This window comes from Scyliorhinus torazame, chromosome 14, assembly GCF_047496885.1.
Source record: "Scyliorhinus torazame isolate Kashiwa2021f chromosome 14, sScyTor2.1, whole genome shotgun sequence".
Classification (NCBI taxonomy): Eukaryota; Metazoa; Chordata; class Chondrichthyes; order Carcharhiniformes; family Scyliorhinidae; genus Scyliorhinus; species Scyliorhinus torazame.
The window spans coordinates 160,015,053-160,029,939 of NC_092720.1; the positions used below are offsets into that span (position 1 = coordinate 160,015,053).

At 45.2% G+C, this 14,887-nt stretch overlaps 2 protein-coding genes across 2 annotated transcripts in view; one reads left to right on the forward strand and one right to left on the reverse strand.

Moving 5' to 3' along the window:
- Positions 1-14,887, reverse strand: part of LOC140390122 (uncharacterized) — a 136,650-nt gene that overhangs the window by 84,801 nt on the left and 36,962 nt on the right. The gene's annotated exons all lie outside the window — the stretch shown is intronic.
- On the forward strand, positions 1,248-11,248 carry LOC140390121 (uncharacterized). The gene is made up of 2 exons (XM_072475047.1): positions 1,248-1,402; positions 4,868-11,248. The coding sequence occupies exon 2, from the start codon at positions 5,315-5,317 to the stop codon at positions 6,356-6,358; it is 1,044 nt and encodes a 347-aa protein (XP_072331148.1). The 5' UTR covers positions 1,248-1,402; positions 4,868-5,314; the 3' UTR covers positions 6,359-11,248.

Sequence of the window (14,887 nt, forward strand, 5' to 3'; positions counted from 1 at the left end):
GAATGTAGAAATTTTATGACACTACTGTTACAACATCATAGGCTAGGGCGTGGTCAATTCCAGGCCCCCTTGACCTGCAGTCGCAACACAATTGAATTAACCAATAATTCTTAAATAGCCGAAGACTTTGGCCCTTGGCTGCCAGTAATTAGTCACCAGGTTTGTAAATTTAAACACTTTTTATTTACACCAGAAACTAATGAAATATGCAACAAATACAGCTGGTTAACTATTATCTAATTCCTAATCCCCCCCCCCCCTTTAACTTGTCCCCACCTACTCAGACAAAAGACAAACAAACACGGGTGAAGCGATGGGTAAAATAAGTAAAAAGAGTTTTTGTTTCAGATGGTTGTTTCTATCACACTTTCCTTCAAACTCGGCTTTCAGGTTAAGACTTCTGCTTTCCAGTCTGTAATGGTTTTCACTGTAGAGTCATTTAGGTCTCTGCAGTTTCAGAAATACAGCAACTTTTTTGGCGAAAACATGAGAGAGAGCATGCCTTTTCTCCTGAATATCCAGGGACCCAACCCGGCTTTCTTAGGTCTCTGGAAATCATCTCACTCAGGCATGATCCAGTCACCATCTGTTACAGGGCAGGATGCGGTCTTTTGGCCAATGAAGTAGCCACCAACCAAAAAATCAAACCGAGTCCCACCCCATCTCTCGGGTGCCACAAAGTCTGTGTTCTGTTTCTTGAAGACTCACACCATATACCATGTTGCAACTTTTTGAATTCCTCATTCTCTCTGCTGCTTGACTTAAAGATACATGTCCATTTAGCATCCGGGAATCAGAAATAATAGTGGTAAATGATAAACAAAGGGCAAAATAAGGGGACCATAAGGAAGGACCCTTACACTATGTGTATAAAAACAGGGGAATTACCCTGATGTCCTGGTATATGGATCTCGCATTCAACATCACAAAATCAGGTTATCTGATAAATATCATATTGTGTTTGTGGGATGTTGCTGTGTAAAATGTGACTCAAATTTCCAGTGACTACTTCAGTGCTTACTTTACTAACACACATCAAGGGAAATTCTCAGAGTACCATCAACAGAAGTTTCTTTAAAATTCCCGGCACCGTTGGTTTGGCGCGCTCTGTGTCTCCCCCCATGTTGCCGCTCCTTTCTGCGCAGGCCCTCCTGGACCACATGCAGCATGGGTAATGTAGTTCCGACAAGGTGAAGGTGTCTCGAAAGCGGCTGCGCAGGACTGGGCGGAGAACGGAGTCAGTGAAGCCCCACCCCTTTTAATTTGGTTGTGCAGAGTGATTGACATGGGCATAGTGGGCGGGTCTCTGGCAGTATGTTGGATATTGAGTGTTTATTGGAAACATTTCCCTTCTGATTTACAGGCTGAGTTTTGTTGATGGGTCATTGCTGAATATGAGAAGGTGAGGTGTAATTATCTGGGAGGGGCAGGGGCACATTTATTGAAATGCGTTTTAATGTCTGAAAAGATTTTACCTGAAGGCCTCGGCCTTTCCAAAAGCCTGGGCTTGGATTTGATAGTTTAGCCCAGTGCTGTGCCTGAGAGCTGAATTTGGGATGTGCAGTCTGAGTGAGTGCAGTGTGTCTAATTTCCCAGGATAAACCAGAACTCCCAATCAGCTACACTGAAGCAATATTTTCCTCAGCTTCCAGCACTTCCTGCCCAGTGTGTTTTTTTCACATCATTAGGGAAAACAAGGGGAGAAATTTCAAAATCTCTATTGAATCAGTATTTATCCTGTGTTTTTATATTAAACAGATCCTCAAAGTTTAAACTAATCTTTGTCAGTTTAGAGACAAGCTCATAGTGAATTCATAAGAATGGTGCAGAGCTGGACCTAAGTCTGGGGAATGAAGCCGGACAGGTGGTTGATGTGATGGTGGGGGAGCATTTTAGTGATAGCGACCACAATATGGTGCAATTGAAGTTTGTTATGGACAAGGAAATAGACAAATTGCAGAGAAAGGTCTTGGATTGGAGGAGAGAGGAATTTAGTAAAATAAGGCAGGATCTAGCCAAGGTAGATTGGAGCAAGTTGTTGGTGGGGAGATCTACAGAAGAGCAGTAGGGGGTGTTCAAAGAGGAAATGGGGAGGGTACAGGCTCAACATGTTCCCTCTAGGGTAATTGGAAGGAGTAACAAAACCAGAGAACCAGGGATGACCAGAGATATTCAGGATACAATGAGAAGGAAGGGAGAGGCTTTTCATAGAATTTACAGTGCAGAAGGAGGTCATTCAGCCCATCGAGTCTGCAACGGCTCTTGGAAAGAGCACCCTACCCAAGGTCAACACCTCCACCCTATCCCCATAACCCAGTAACCCCACCCAACACTAAGGGCAATTTTGGACACGAAGGGCAATTTATCATGGCCAATCCACCTAACCAGCACACCTTTGGACTGTGGGAGGAAACCGGAGCACCTAGAGGAAACCCACGCACACACGGAGAGGATGTGCAGACTCCACACAGACAGTGACCCAAGCCGGAATCGAACCTGGGACCCTGGAGCTGTGAAGCAATTGTGCTATCCACAATGCTACCGTGCTGCCCCTTGCGAAAAAATCTATAGAACTGGTAACCATCTACAGCTCAGCATGCATATGCATTGGCAATCTGAGCGAATGTCGCCAGGACAATTTGAACCATCCTGTGTCTGGTTTCAACCATAATTGACACCTTTAAATGACTTAATAAGTACAAGGGGAGCAAATCAACAGAGGCAATAGTAGAGCACTGAAAGTGCAAGATACATCTTCAGAACACAATTAGGAGAGCAAAGAGGCGATATGAGAAATCTCTAGCTGGTAAAAATAGGAAAAATCCCCAAATATTCTATAAATGGGAGGAAGATAACTACGGAAAATGTATGGGCCATTAGGGACCAAGGGGGGATCTGTGGGTGGAGCCGGAGGACACTAGTGGGGTGTTAAATGAATATTTCACATCTGTCTTCATCCAAGAGAATGAGGAGGCAGATACGGAATTCGAGGAGGGAGACAGGTTATTGAGCAAGTTGCCATATGGAGGGACAAGACATTGGAGGTGTTGGCAGGCTTAAAGGTGGACAAATCTCCAGGTCCTGATACAACTGTGCCCCACATTGCTGTGGGAAGTGCGGGAAGAGATTGCAGGGGCCCTGATCCAAATTTTTAATTCTTCTCTGGCCACAGGAGAGGTGTCAAAGGACTAGAGAACCATAAATGTGGTCCCACTATTTAAGAAAGGTTGTAGGGGTAAGCCAGGGATCTACAAGCCAGTGGGAAAACTAATGAAGACAATTCTGAAGTAGAGAATCTATCTCCACTTGGAGAGGCAAGGTTTGATCAGGAATTATCAGCATAGCTTTGTCAGAGGGAGGTCATGCCGAACAAATTTGATTGAATGTTTTGAGCATGTGACTAAGTGTGTGGATGAGGGTAGTGCAGTTGATGTAATTTACATTGATTTCAGCAAAGCATTTGACAAGGTCCCACAATGGAGGCTTATAAAGAAGGCAAATGCACATGGGATACAGGATAACTTGATAAAGTGCATTCAAAGCTGGCTGAGCTGTCGGAAACAGAGGGTGATGACAGACAGCTGCTTTTGTGACTGGAAGCCAGTGTCCAGTGGCATAGCACAGGGATCTGAGCTGGGTCCCCTATTATTCGTCATTTATATAAATGACTTAGATGTGGGGAGTAGGATCAGTAAGTTTGCGGATGACACAAAGATAGGCCGGGTGGTTAATAGTGAGGCTAAGAGGCTTGGGTTACAGGACGATATTGACGGGATGGTCAAATGGACAGAAAAGTGACAGATGGAATTTAATCCTGAAATGTGTGAGGTGTTACACTTTGGAAGGAGCAATTTGACAAGGAAATAGTCAATGAATGGCACCTCACTGGGAAGTCCTGAGAAACAAAAGACCTTGGCGTGTTTGTAAATATATCTCTGAAGGTAGAAGAGCAGGTTAATCAGTGGTGAAAAGGCATATGGTACAAAAACAAGGAAGTCATGTTGGAGTTATATAGAACATTGGTGAAGCCACAGCTGGAGTACTGTGTGCAATTCTGGTCACCGCAGTATAGGAAGGATGTGATTAAACTGGAGCGAGTGAAGAGGGGTTTTACCAGGATGTTGATTGGGATGGAACATTTAAGTTCTGAAGAGAGGTTGGATAGGCTTGCTGAAGCAGAGAAGACTGAGGGGCGGCCTGATCAACGTGTACAGAATTATGAGGGGCATGGACAGGGTGGATAGGGAACCGCTGTTTCCCTTAGTTGAAGGGTCAGTTATGAGGGGACACAAGTTCAAGGTGAGGGGCGCTCCCGTTCAGGGGGGATTTGAGGAAAAACCTTTTTACCCAGAGTTTGGTGACAGTCTGGAACTCCCTGCCTGGGAGGGTGATAGAGGTAGGTTGCCTCACATCCTTTAAAAAGTACCTGGATGAGTACTTGGCATGTCTTAACATTCGAGGCTATGGGCCAAGTGCTGGCAAATGGGATTAGAATTGGCAGATCGGATGCCTTTCATGCAGCGGTGCAGACTTGATAGGCTAAATGGCCTTTTCTGCACAGTATTTTTCTGTGATAGCTCGTTTTACACTCCACCCAAAGTTTTATTGTCCTCACATGACTGGGAAGATGGGGTCTGTGTGGAGTAAAGCCAGTAGCCATGTTGTCTGCTACAGGTCATGATCCAGTGTCCTGCTGGAAAAAGAGGGTATGCGACAGTAAAGTGGGGTAAAGGAAAGGACTTGTATTTGAAACCCCGCACACGGGAACAGCAGACTGGCATTTACTATTGAACAGCCTCGAGCTGATATGTCAGCAAAGGAGGAGAGGGAGCTGGAGGAAATCATGTTTCCTTTTTCTGTTTTACAGAAGGATTGCACCGTACTACACCAGACAATACAGAGAGGATATACACCGCAGATAGATCCTGACCATCACCCAAAGAAACAACTGCACAACTGTGGAAAGACATCCAGAGCCTTCACAGCATTGCTCAACAAAGAAAGGATTGTGCAGTGAAATCAGTCAGGTTAAGGGAGCTTTGATATATCATCAGACATGAACCCTGTGGAACCTTCCATCAAAACCAACCCTTCTGGAGCTTCAGCTGTGGGGATCAGTCAGGGTGAGGCTGGGAAGGAATGAGAGTGGCTCCAAGTGTGATGAGAGCTTCAATCATTCATCGAGCCTCATGAGCCACTGACTCATTCCGACAGGTGAAAGGCTGTTCGTGTCTGGAAAGAGCTCTACGGGCTCAAAATATCTCCTACCACACAGGCACATCAATTTCTCCACCTATAAAACAACAGCAGGAACATGAAAGAGAAGCCATTCAGGTGTGAGGTATGTGACAAATCATTCTCGTGGTCATCACGTCTCCTGCACCATCAGAGGAGTCACACAGGGGACAAACCATTCAGGTGTGAGGTGTGTGACAAATCATTCTCGGAGTCATCACGTCTCCTGAGACATCAGTGGATTCACACAGGAGAGAAACCATTCAAGTGTGAAGTGTGTGACAAATCATTTGCCAGACCATGCAACCTCCTCGAGCACCAGCGCGTCCACACAGGAGAGAAGCCATTCAATTGTGAGGTGTGTGACAAATCATTCTCACAGTCATCGAGCCTTCTGTACCATCAGAGGATTCACACTGGAGAGAAACCATTCGCGTGCGAGATTTGCGACAAATCATTCTCCTTATCATCAGTACTTCGTTCACACCAACGTATTCACACAGGGGAGAAACCATTCAATTGTAAGATGTGTGACAAATCATTCTCACAGTCATCCACCCTCCTGCAGCACCAAAGGGTTCACACCGGGGAGAAACCATTCACATGTGAGGTGTGTGGTAAATCCTTCTCATCATCATCAGTACTTCGCTCACACCAATGCACTCATACAGGGGAGAAACCATTCACGTGTGAGGTGTGCAACAAATCATTCTCATCATCATCAGTACTGCGCTTACACGAGCGCATTCACACTGGGGAGAAACCATTCACATGTGAGGTGTGTGACAAATCATTCTCATCATCATCAGTACTTCGCTCACACGAACGCATTCACACAGGTGAGAAACCATTCACTTGTGTAGTTTGTGACAAATCATTTGCCAGATCAGGAAACCTTCGTGAGCACCAGCGCATCCACACAGGAGAGAAGCCATTCATGTGTGAGGTTTGTGATAAATCTTTCTCACAGTCATCGAGCCTCCTGCAGCATCAGAGGATTCACACAAGGGAGAAATCATTCACGTGTGAGGTGTGTGACAAATCATTCTCAGATTCATCAAAACTCCAGCTCCATCAGACGATCCACACAGTGGATCCCTTCAAATCTGAGGTTTGTGATTAAGTCATTCTGACATCTTTTAACATTCTTGGAACACCAGTGTATTCACACAGGAAGAAACTCTTCGGGTGCAATGCTTGTGGCAAGACTTCCATCCACTCCTCCAATCGCCGGAAACACAAGCGGATCCCCACTGATGAGAAACAAACCAGGTGTAATGTGTGTGACAAAACATTGGCACAGTCAGAGTATCACTGAGTCCATCAACACACACAGGGGAGTGTAATGAAGTCTTCACCCAATTTTTTTGATCTCCTGGAACATCAGTGAACCCACACAGAGACGACCGAAACCAAGTTCAAGCAAAGTAGTTGTCAGTGTGTAAATCTCTAAGCAAGCTCACTGCAAAGGAAGTTCAGTAGTATTGGGCTCCGAACAAGAAGCAGCTTTCACTCACCAAACTATTAGTGACGACAATTCCAGTGCCGAGGTACAATGATGTCAATCAGGTGGCACGGTAGATAGCACTGTTGCCTCATAGCACCAGAGACCCAGGTTCAATTCCGGCCTCGGGTGACTGTGTGGAGTGTGCACATTTTCCGCATGCCAGCGTGGGTTTTATCCGGGTGCTCCAGTTTCCTCTCAGTCCAAAGATGTGCAGGTTAGGTGGATTGGCCGTGCTAAATTGTCCCTTAGTGTTCAAAGGTTAGGTGGGGTTACAGGAACAGGATGGGGATTGGGCCTAGGTAGGATGCTCTTTCAGAGGATCGATGCAGACTCGCACTGTCGGGATTCTATGAAATGCTGTGGTGAGATGCCAGTGAAACACAACTTGGAGCAACCCACATGAAGCGAGGACAACCAGTTGTCTTTCTCAAACCACTTCTATCTGCTCCAAAGTGTTTACAAAGGCTGTTACTTCATTTGCAGAGATATAACTTTGAAGTGAAGTACAAGCAAGGGAAACAGATGCAAATCGTCAACATGCTGTCGAGTGCTTCACTCTCGGCGCAGAGTGTGAAATCTTCCAGATTTCAGCACGAAGCAACAGTACAACATGCTCTGAAATCATCAACCCAGCAGAGACACTGAATCTGAAAGACCAGCGTCTTGTTTAGATAAGGCAAACTCCACAACGAGATGCAACTCTTCGAATGTTACAGGAAGTTGTAATGAAAGAATGGCCTGAAACCATGAAGGACACACCTGTTGCTGTAAGAGAGCATTGGGCAGACAGCTGAAGTGGTCACCCAAGATGGCACCTTGTGCAAAGGGACTAAGGTCATTCTCCATAATGAGATGAGAAAAGGATGCTGAAGCACATTCACATCAGCCATCAAGGAACCAAGTCTAATCTGAGGAAGGAAAGAGAAGTGCTTTATTGGTCAAACACGAGCAATGAGATTAAGAACTACATTAGCCAGTGCAGTGCTTGTAATGAACATCAAGCTAAAGAGCCACTCATGACTCCTGACATCCTAGACAAACCGTGGATGAATCTTGGCGTAGACCTCTGCACTCTCACTGAAATTGATTACGGTCTCACAGTTCAGACTACTATTCAGACTATTGGGTATCAGACCAGCTGACATCAATCTGTGTATTATGCCTCAAAGCTCACTTCAGTCGTTGTGGCATCCCTGACATGGTGATGATTCATCAAAATATCAACCAAATGCACAAAGGGTTCATCCAAAAATTGACGCGATCCAACACAGATATGTAGAAGGCAACGTTGGAGTGGAGAAACACTCCACTGAAGGCATGGAAAGCTGTCTGGTCCAGTGACTAATGTCACTCTGCACCAAAACTACTCTTCCAACAGCTAAAGTCGTAACGGAGTGAATGACATGATCAAAGTGAACGACAGAAAGACAAATTTCACTTTGACAAAGCTGCTAAATTGTTGCCAAAGCTGAGAATTGGAGAGCAGGTCAGGGTGAAAACATTCAACTCACTCAACAAAAGTCAACTCACATGAACGGCCACAACTATCATCATAACCACAGACATCAATGCACAATCGGTGAAGCTGCTCCTTCATAGCAGACAGCTGATGAGCCAGGAGGGATGTGGATAGTGGTAGAGGCACAGGACAGAGCGAGTAATTTACTCTGCTCTTCCCCAGCTATCTCTCCACTCCTACCTACAAGCCCTCTCTTTCCCCCTCATCCATTCCTATCCCTCTGTTATCCTCATTCCTCCTAACACTTAATTTTCCTTCTACTGTCCTCTCGCTATTTCCTATCATCCCTTCATTTCTTCCTTTCTGCTACCTCTCCTCCTCAATTCTCTTCTCCTTTCCTCCTGGCTCTCCTTTTCTTGTCTCTCTTCTACCTGTCTCTACTCTTTCCCCCCCCTCCCCCCACCCCCTCCCCCTCTCTGTCCTTCTCACAGTCTCTCTGCCTCCTCACTCTTCTCTCTGTCTCTCCTGCTCCGGCATTGTAAAGATGAGGGGAATACAGAGAAAGTGCACAATTTTAAACTCTAATCACTTTTTAAAAAGAATTTAGAGTGCCCAATTCTTTTTTATTAAATTAAGGGGCAATTTTGCGTGGCCAAACCACCTACCCTTCACATCTTTGGGTTGTGGGGGTGGGACCCACACAAACATGGGTAGAATGTGCACACTCTCCATGGACAGCGACCCAAGGCCATAATCGAACATGTATCCTCAGTGCTGTGAGGCAGAAGTCCTAACCATTGCGCCACCCTTAAGCTCTATCATAAATGAAAAAAAAGAACAAAGCAGAATCTCCAGACTGTGTTATTGAGGTCATAATGTATTTATGACTATTTTAACTATTGCTCCTGTTTCTGTGCCATAACTGAAATAAACTATTACCTATGGGCCTGTAGTTTGCTGAAATAATTGTTGGGCACAGCATGTAGACTGGAGTCATGAATATAACTGATTGTTGGTGCCTGAACCCCCATAAACTGTAATTTGAAGAGCTGCCTTGAACAGGCGCAGTTGGCAGAAACTCACCACTTCCTTGATTGACCCATCTGGGGCCGTGGTCATTTCTGTCGTTGGTACCATCTTCCTGGATGATGTAACCAATGTTAAAGATTGCAAAAGTTCAATTTACTTTTGACATGCCACATTTAAAATTCCCGACACAGCCAAATTCAGCCACATTACGCTGATTAAAGCAAGGAGGAATTTTATTAAAGCAATTTTTTAAAAGTTGTGACTATTTGAAACTGTTTTGTCTCAGGATTAAATCTGTTTTATTTCATGAATGTGTGAACATGGAGAATGTCTTCGCTCATTTTCCAATATTCCAACTGCTTCAATAAACGGTGATGGTGGGAATGGGTAGGATCTTTGTACAGGGAGCCCAGAACCACCAGAATTCTTAGTGTGGCCTTGACAACAACTTTTACTCATGTTCCTGGAATAATCCATCTGGAGTTGGACATTAAAGATCCCATGACATTACGGTGTAGAAGAGTGAAGAAGTTATTTCTGATGTCCCAGTCAATATGGATCCAACAATCATAGAATCCCGACCATAGAATCACTACAGTGCAGAAAGAGGCCATTCAGCCCATCGAATCTGCACCGACTTTCTAAAAGAGCACCCGACCTGGGCCCACTTGCCTATCCCAGTAGCCCCACCTCATCTGCACATTTTTGGACCCAAAGGGGCAATTTAACATGGCCAGTCCAGCATATCTTTGGACTGTGGGAGGAAACCAAAGTACCCGGAGGAAACCCATGCGGACACGGGGAGAGCATGCAAACTCCACACAGACAGTCACCCATGGCCAGAATGGAACCCAGGTCCCTGGCGCTGTGAGGCAGCAGTGCTAACCACTGTGCCACCGTTATCAATATCACAAAAACAGATTACTTGGTCATTATCACATTGCTATTTGTGGGATCTCGATGTTCTTGCAAAAAAATCTAATTTGTAATTCATATGTTTTCGAATTGAACTTTTAGTTTTAGGAATTAAAGTTTTAATTGTTATATCAATGTGAGCATTGTTGAGAAACTGGTAATAATTCTGATGTAAATGCAATTCAAACAAATTTGGGAGTTTATTACGGTAAAAAGCAACCTATGTTTATCTTACAAGGTTTGGGGTACCGGTGGGTCATCTTTCAGCTTATAATCTGAATATCGACCCTTACTTCAATACAGGATTTAAATTATGTCTGTTGTTTCCAAATGAAAAGAAGCTGAAAGCACCTGAGTGAACATTGGGATTTTCTTCATGGAGCCAGAGAGTCTAGGGTGAAGACAATCATAAATTAGTATTGTTAATTATTCATGTAGGTTACAGAACTAAAGAGTTGAGTCAAAGTTATTTTATTTAATTTAGCCAGTGTTTGCTCACAAAAACCAGTTGCAGTTTTACTTTGGTGCACACAGCACCTCTTGGATTGAAAGAGCCAATAGGCGATGATAGTTCATCAGACCTGCCTATAAGCAGAGAAAATATTAACTTTATTGTTCGCCATGTAGAATGCGGGCCAGCCTCAAGCACAAGTTGGGATTTTGTGAGAAAAGAAGCTGGCTAGTTTGAAGCTCAGAGCACATATCTACATTGGTCCCCACAGAGCGTTGTGGCAGAAAGCAGTCAGTAGGGTTAGCTTAGAAGCGATTCAAAAGCAGTTGGGTTTCTGCCACCAACACGAATAAGGAGCTGAAGCATCCAAAGTTGTGAGGCATTGAACAAAAGTTGGGGTTTGTGCGGTCAAAAAGCGAATGGAAGGAGGTTAGCGGAAACACTGAGGAGAATTAAAGAGAGTTTAGAAGCTAGGTTTTAGCTAGGTCCCAAAAGACGTGATTGAACCTTCAAAATTCTTCTAATGTACAAGGGAACTCTGGGGGGGGAATAAGAAACGTTGAGAACTAAATCATGACAAATTACAATATTAAGTTCACAGTGCTTGCTTTGTTTAATTCTTAATTCAATAAAGTTTGTTTTTGATTAAAAACATGGGGTGTTCTCATTTCTCTTCACTGTAAATGGTCCCTGTGGACAGTGGCATAGTGGTTTGCACTGCTGCCTCATGGAGCCGAGGACCAGGATTGGATCCTGGAGCCGAGGACCAGGATTGGATCCTGGCCCCGGATCACTGTCCATGTGGAGTTTGTACGTTCTCCCTGTGTCTGCATGGGTCTCACCCCCACACCCAAAGATGTGCCTGGTAGGTGAATTTGCCATGCTAAATTGCCCCTTAATTTGAAAAAAAAAAGAATTGGGTACACTGAATTTATTTTGAAAAAAATAATGGCCCCTAACAGGATCGTCACCCTGTGTGCAGATTGGCTGCCACATTTCTTACATTACAACACAAACTACACTTAAGCAGCATTTCATTAGCTGTCAGTTGCTATTGATGCCCTCTGTTCATGAAAGTTGATGTATAAATTAAATTCTTTCTTTGGGAAATGTTCTGCTTCCTGTGAACTGGGAATTCTATAAAAACTGATGGAGAAAGTATCCCAGGGACAGTGACATTGACCAATATATTGTGTACAGGACTCTTACTGTGGGAATAGAGGGATACGGACCCAGGAAGTGTAGAAGATTGTAGTTTAGTCGGGCAGCATGGTCGGCATGGGCTTGGAGGGCCGCGGGGCCTGTTCCTGTGCTGTACTTTGTTCTTTGTACGCTCCTGACAAATGCTAGCAAAATGCTGAAAAATCAGGTAGTTTGGTTTCAGTTAAAAAAGTAAATTTATTCTGAGTTACAAATCTATTCAGAAGATTGATGAAACAGCAGACAAACAACACAATATTCAGCTCACAACAAACTTTGAATCAACCAAATAAACAAAACATTTGAAAATGTCTCTGGATCTTTCCCACAACATAAAATGTATCTTTCCCAACTCTGCCTTTCACCCTCCATTCATGACAAGGCTTCTCTAGCCATCATTCTGATTTAACACAGGCCTTTTCTGTGTCTGGGGAGATGATCACCTCTGGTGTCCTCTGTGGGTGAGGACATGGTTACGTTCAGCAGGCGTCTGATGTTCACTGTCAGTTGTCTGCCTTTGGAAAATCCGTGATCACCTCTGGAAAACAACACTCCAGTCGTCTTGTAAGAACTTGCTAGGACTTTTGCGTGAGTGTTCAGGAGTGAGATAGGTGTGTATGACCCACACTCCGCCGGATCTTTGTCTTTCTTTGGGAACGAGATCGAGGCCCGTGCCAGCTTAGGCGGCAGGAACCCTCTCGACAGCATGTCATTGGACATCCTCAGCAGGTGTGGGGCCAGTACTGTCGCAAACTTTTTATCAGAGTCCACCGGGAACCTATCTGGTCCTGGTGCCTTTCTGGAGTTGATGACGTCCCCTAGACCTAGCAGTGCTTCCAGTCCCTGCCCCTTTTCCTCTCCCACAGCTGGGAAGACCAGCGCATCCAGGAACGGTTCCATCTTTGACTCCCCCTCCCGGGGTTCGGATGTGTACAGTCCCCGGTAGAAGGCTCCATTGATCTTTGGAGACGTGACCACCCATCTCCCCTCGTCTCTGATCTGTTCAATCTCTTGTGTGGTCGTCTGCTTCCTCAACTGGTGGGCCAGCAAGCAGCTGGCCTTGTCCCCATATTCACAGAAGATTCCCGTATCCAGCGGAGGTAGTTCACTGCTTTTCCAGTTGAGATCAGCTCAAACTCCATTTGTAATCTTTTCCTCCACTAGCAGCTCCGTGGTTGGGGCCGCGGAGTACTGCTGATCCACCTACAGTATCGAGGCAATCAATTGCTGTCTAACTGCCCTCCCCCCATCCCGAGCCCAGTGGTGGTGTTAACATTAAGGGTGTGGAGTTAGTGCAGGCAACAGTTTGGGCTGAGGGTATGTTGTTTTGGGCGCCGATATGCGACAATCATAGGTTTATGCCGGCGGGGTTGGATATGAGGTTTCGGAAGTGGTGGCAGGTGGGGATCAAGTATTTTAGGGACTTGTTTATAGGGGGCAAATTCGTGGGTTGGAGGAATTGTATGAGTTGCCCAAGGAGAAGGGCTTTAGTTACCTGCAGATGAGGGATTTCATGAGGAAAGAGGTGCCATCCTCCGGTGCTCCAGGATAAGCTGTTGGAGGACTAAATAGGAAAGGGGAGGGTGTCGGATATATACAAGGAATTGAAGAGGAAAGGTACTCTGGTGGAGATCAAGTGCAAGTGGGAGGGGAAGTCTTGCAGAGGGTGAACACATCCTCGTTATGTGCGAGGTTAAGCTTCATCCAGTTTAAAGTGGTGCATAAAGCCCACATGATGGTGGCGAGAATGAGCAGATTCTTTGAGAGGGTGGGTGGTGTGCGGGGGGGCTTGGCAAATCAGAATCACATGTTCTGGGCGTGTCCGAGACTGAGGGGGCTCAGGAAGGGGTTCTCGGATGTTATGTTTGAGGTTTTGGTCTGGTGGTACTCCGAGTTCGGAGGTGGCAATATTTGCAGTGTCAGGTGTCCAGGGCGGGGAGGGGGCTTCCCTGATAGCCCAAAGACAGATTTTGTTGTGTTGGTTTGACTCGGAGTTGTTGAAAGCAGGGATGTGGGTGAGTGATCTGGCAGAATTCCTGAGGCTGGAGAAGATGAAGTTCACTATGTGGCGGTCTGTAGAAGGGTTCACCCGGAGATGGAAACCGTTCATAGATTTCTTCAAGAAGGATTGAGGGGAGAGGTTTGGGGGGGATGGGGTAAAAATGGGGAAGGCAGGATGAGTGGGATGTTGGTATCATGGGAGGTTGTGGATGTGGTTGTTTGTTTGGGTTGATGTTCTGATATTTTGTGCATATATGTAAAAAGCCTTGAATAAAAATATTTTTTTAAAAACCTGGGTACCAGTCAATCCACATTGCGGAAGCTTCCAGGTGTGAGGTATGTACAGTCAATGCTCATTGTCCATCAACACACAAACACGTGGGAGATGACCGATACAGACATTACTTTGAACTTTCACTTGGTTTTAGACCTTCCAGTATAACCTCCGACATGATCTTTGTTGCCAGCCAAATCCAAGAAAAATGTCGGAAAATGTTCATTATATTCATCGACAAAATTAATCTGCCTTGGTCACCTCCATGCCAAAACTAAACTGATCACTATAGATACACATGATCTCCAGCTTGTAGATGACTACAGTCGCTGTCCACTGCAGGTTTGCAAACCTCTCTCGATCTCTTCAATTCTGTATATTAAAAACTCGGCCTGCCCCTGAATGTGGCCAAAACAAAACTCATCGATCAAACCACACCTGGTCAGCCAGATATTCCCCCTCACATATACGTTGCAGTAGGGACTTTGGAATATGTTGAGCGCTTCCCCAACCTTGACAATCACCTCTCTCAAAAGTCCGCCATTGATGAGGAGGTCCAACACTAGGATCCGCTGTGACAGATCAACCTTCGACAAGCTACAGCAGCGAGTGTTTGACTGCAGCATCTTGAGCCGCAGAGTTTCGAAAAGGTGGCTCATTACCATGTACTGAATGGAAATTTGTGTTGAGCATCAAATGCTGGGTTTCTCAGCAAAGATTACATCCTTTGGATGACTTCCGGTGGTGGCAATGGAATGAGGCCTCAGAGTGTTGTGTTATGTAATTTGGAATAAAACAAGCTGCCACTTGATGCAG

Bases quoted from the DNA above. Each gene is read 5' to 3' on its own strand.
- LOC140390121 (XM_072475047.1), top strand. From the start codon at position 5,315: ATGAAAGAGAAGCCATTCAGGTGTGAGGTATGTGACAAATCATTCTCG.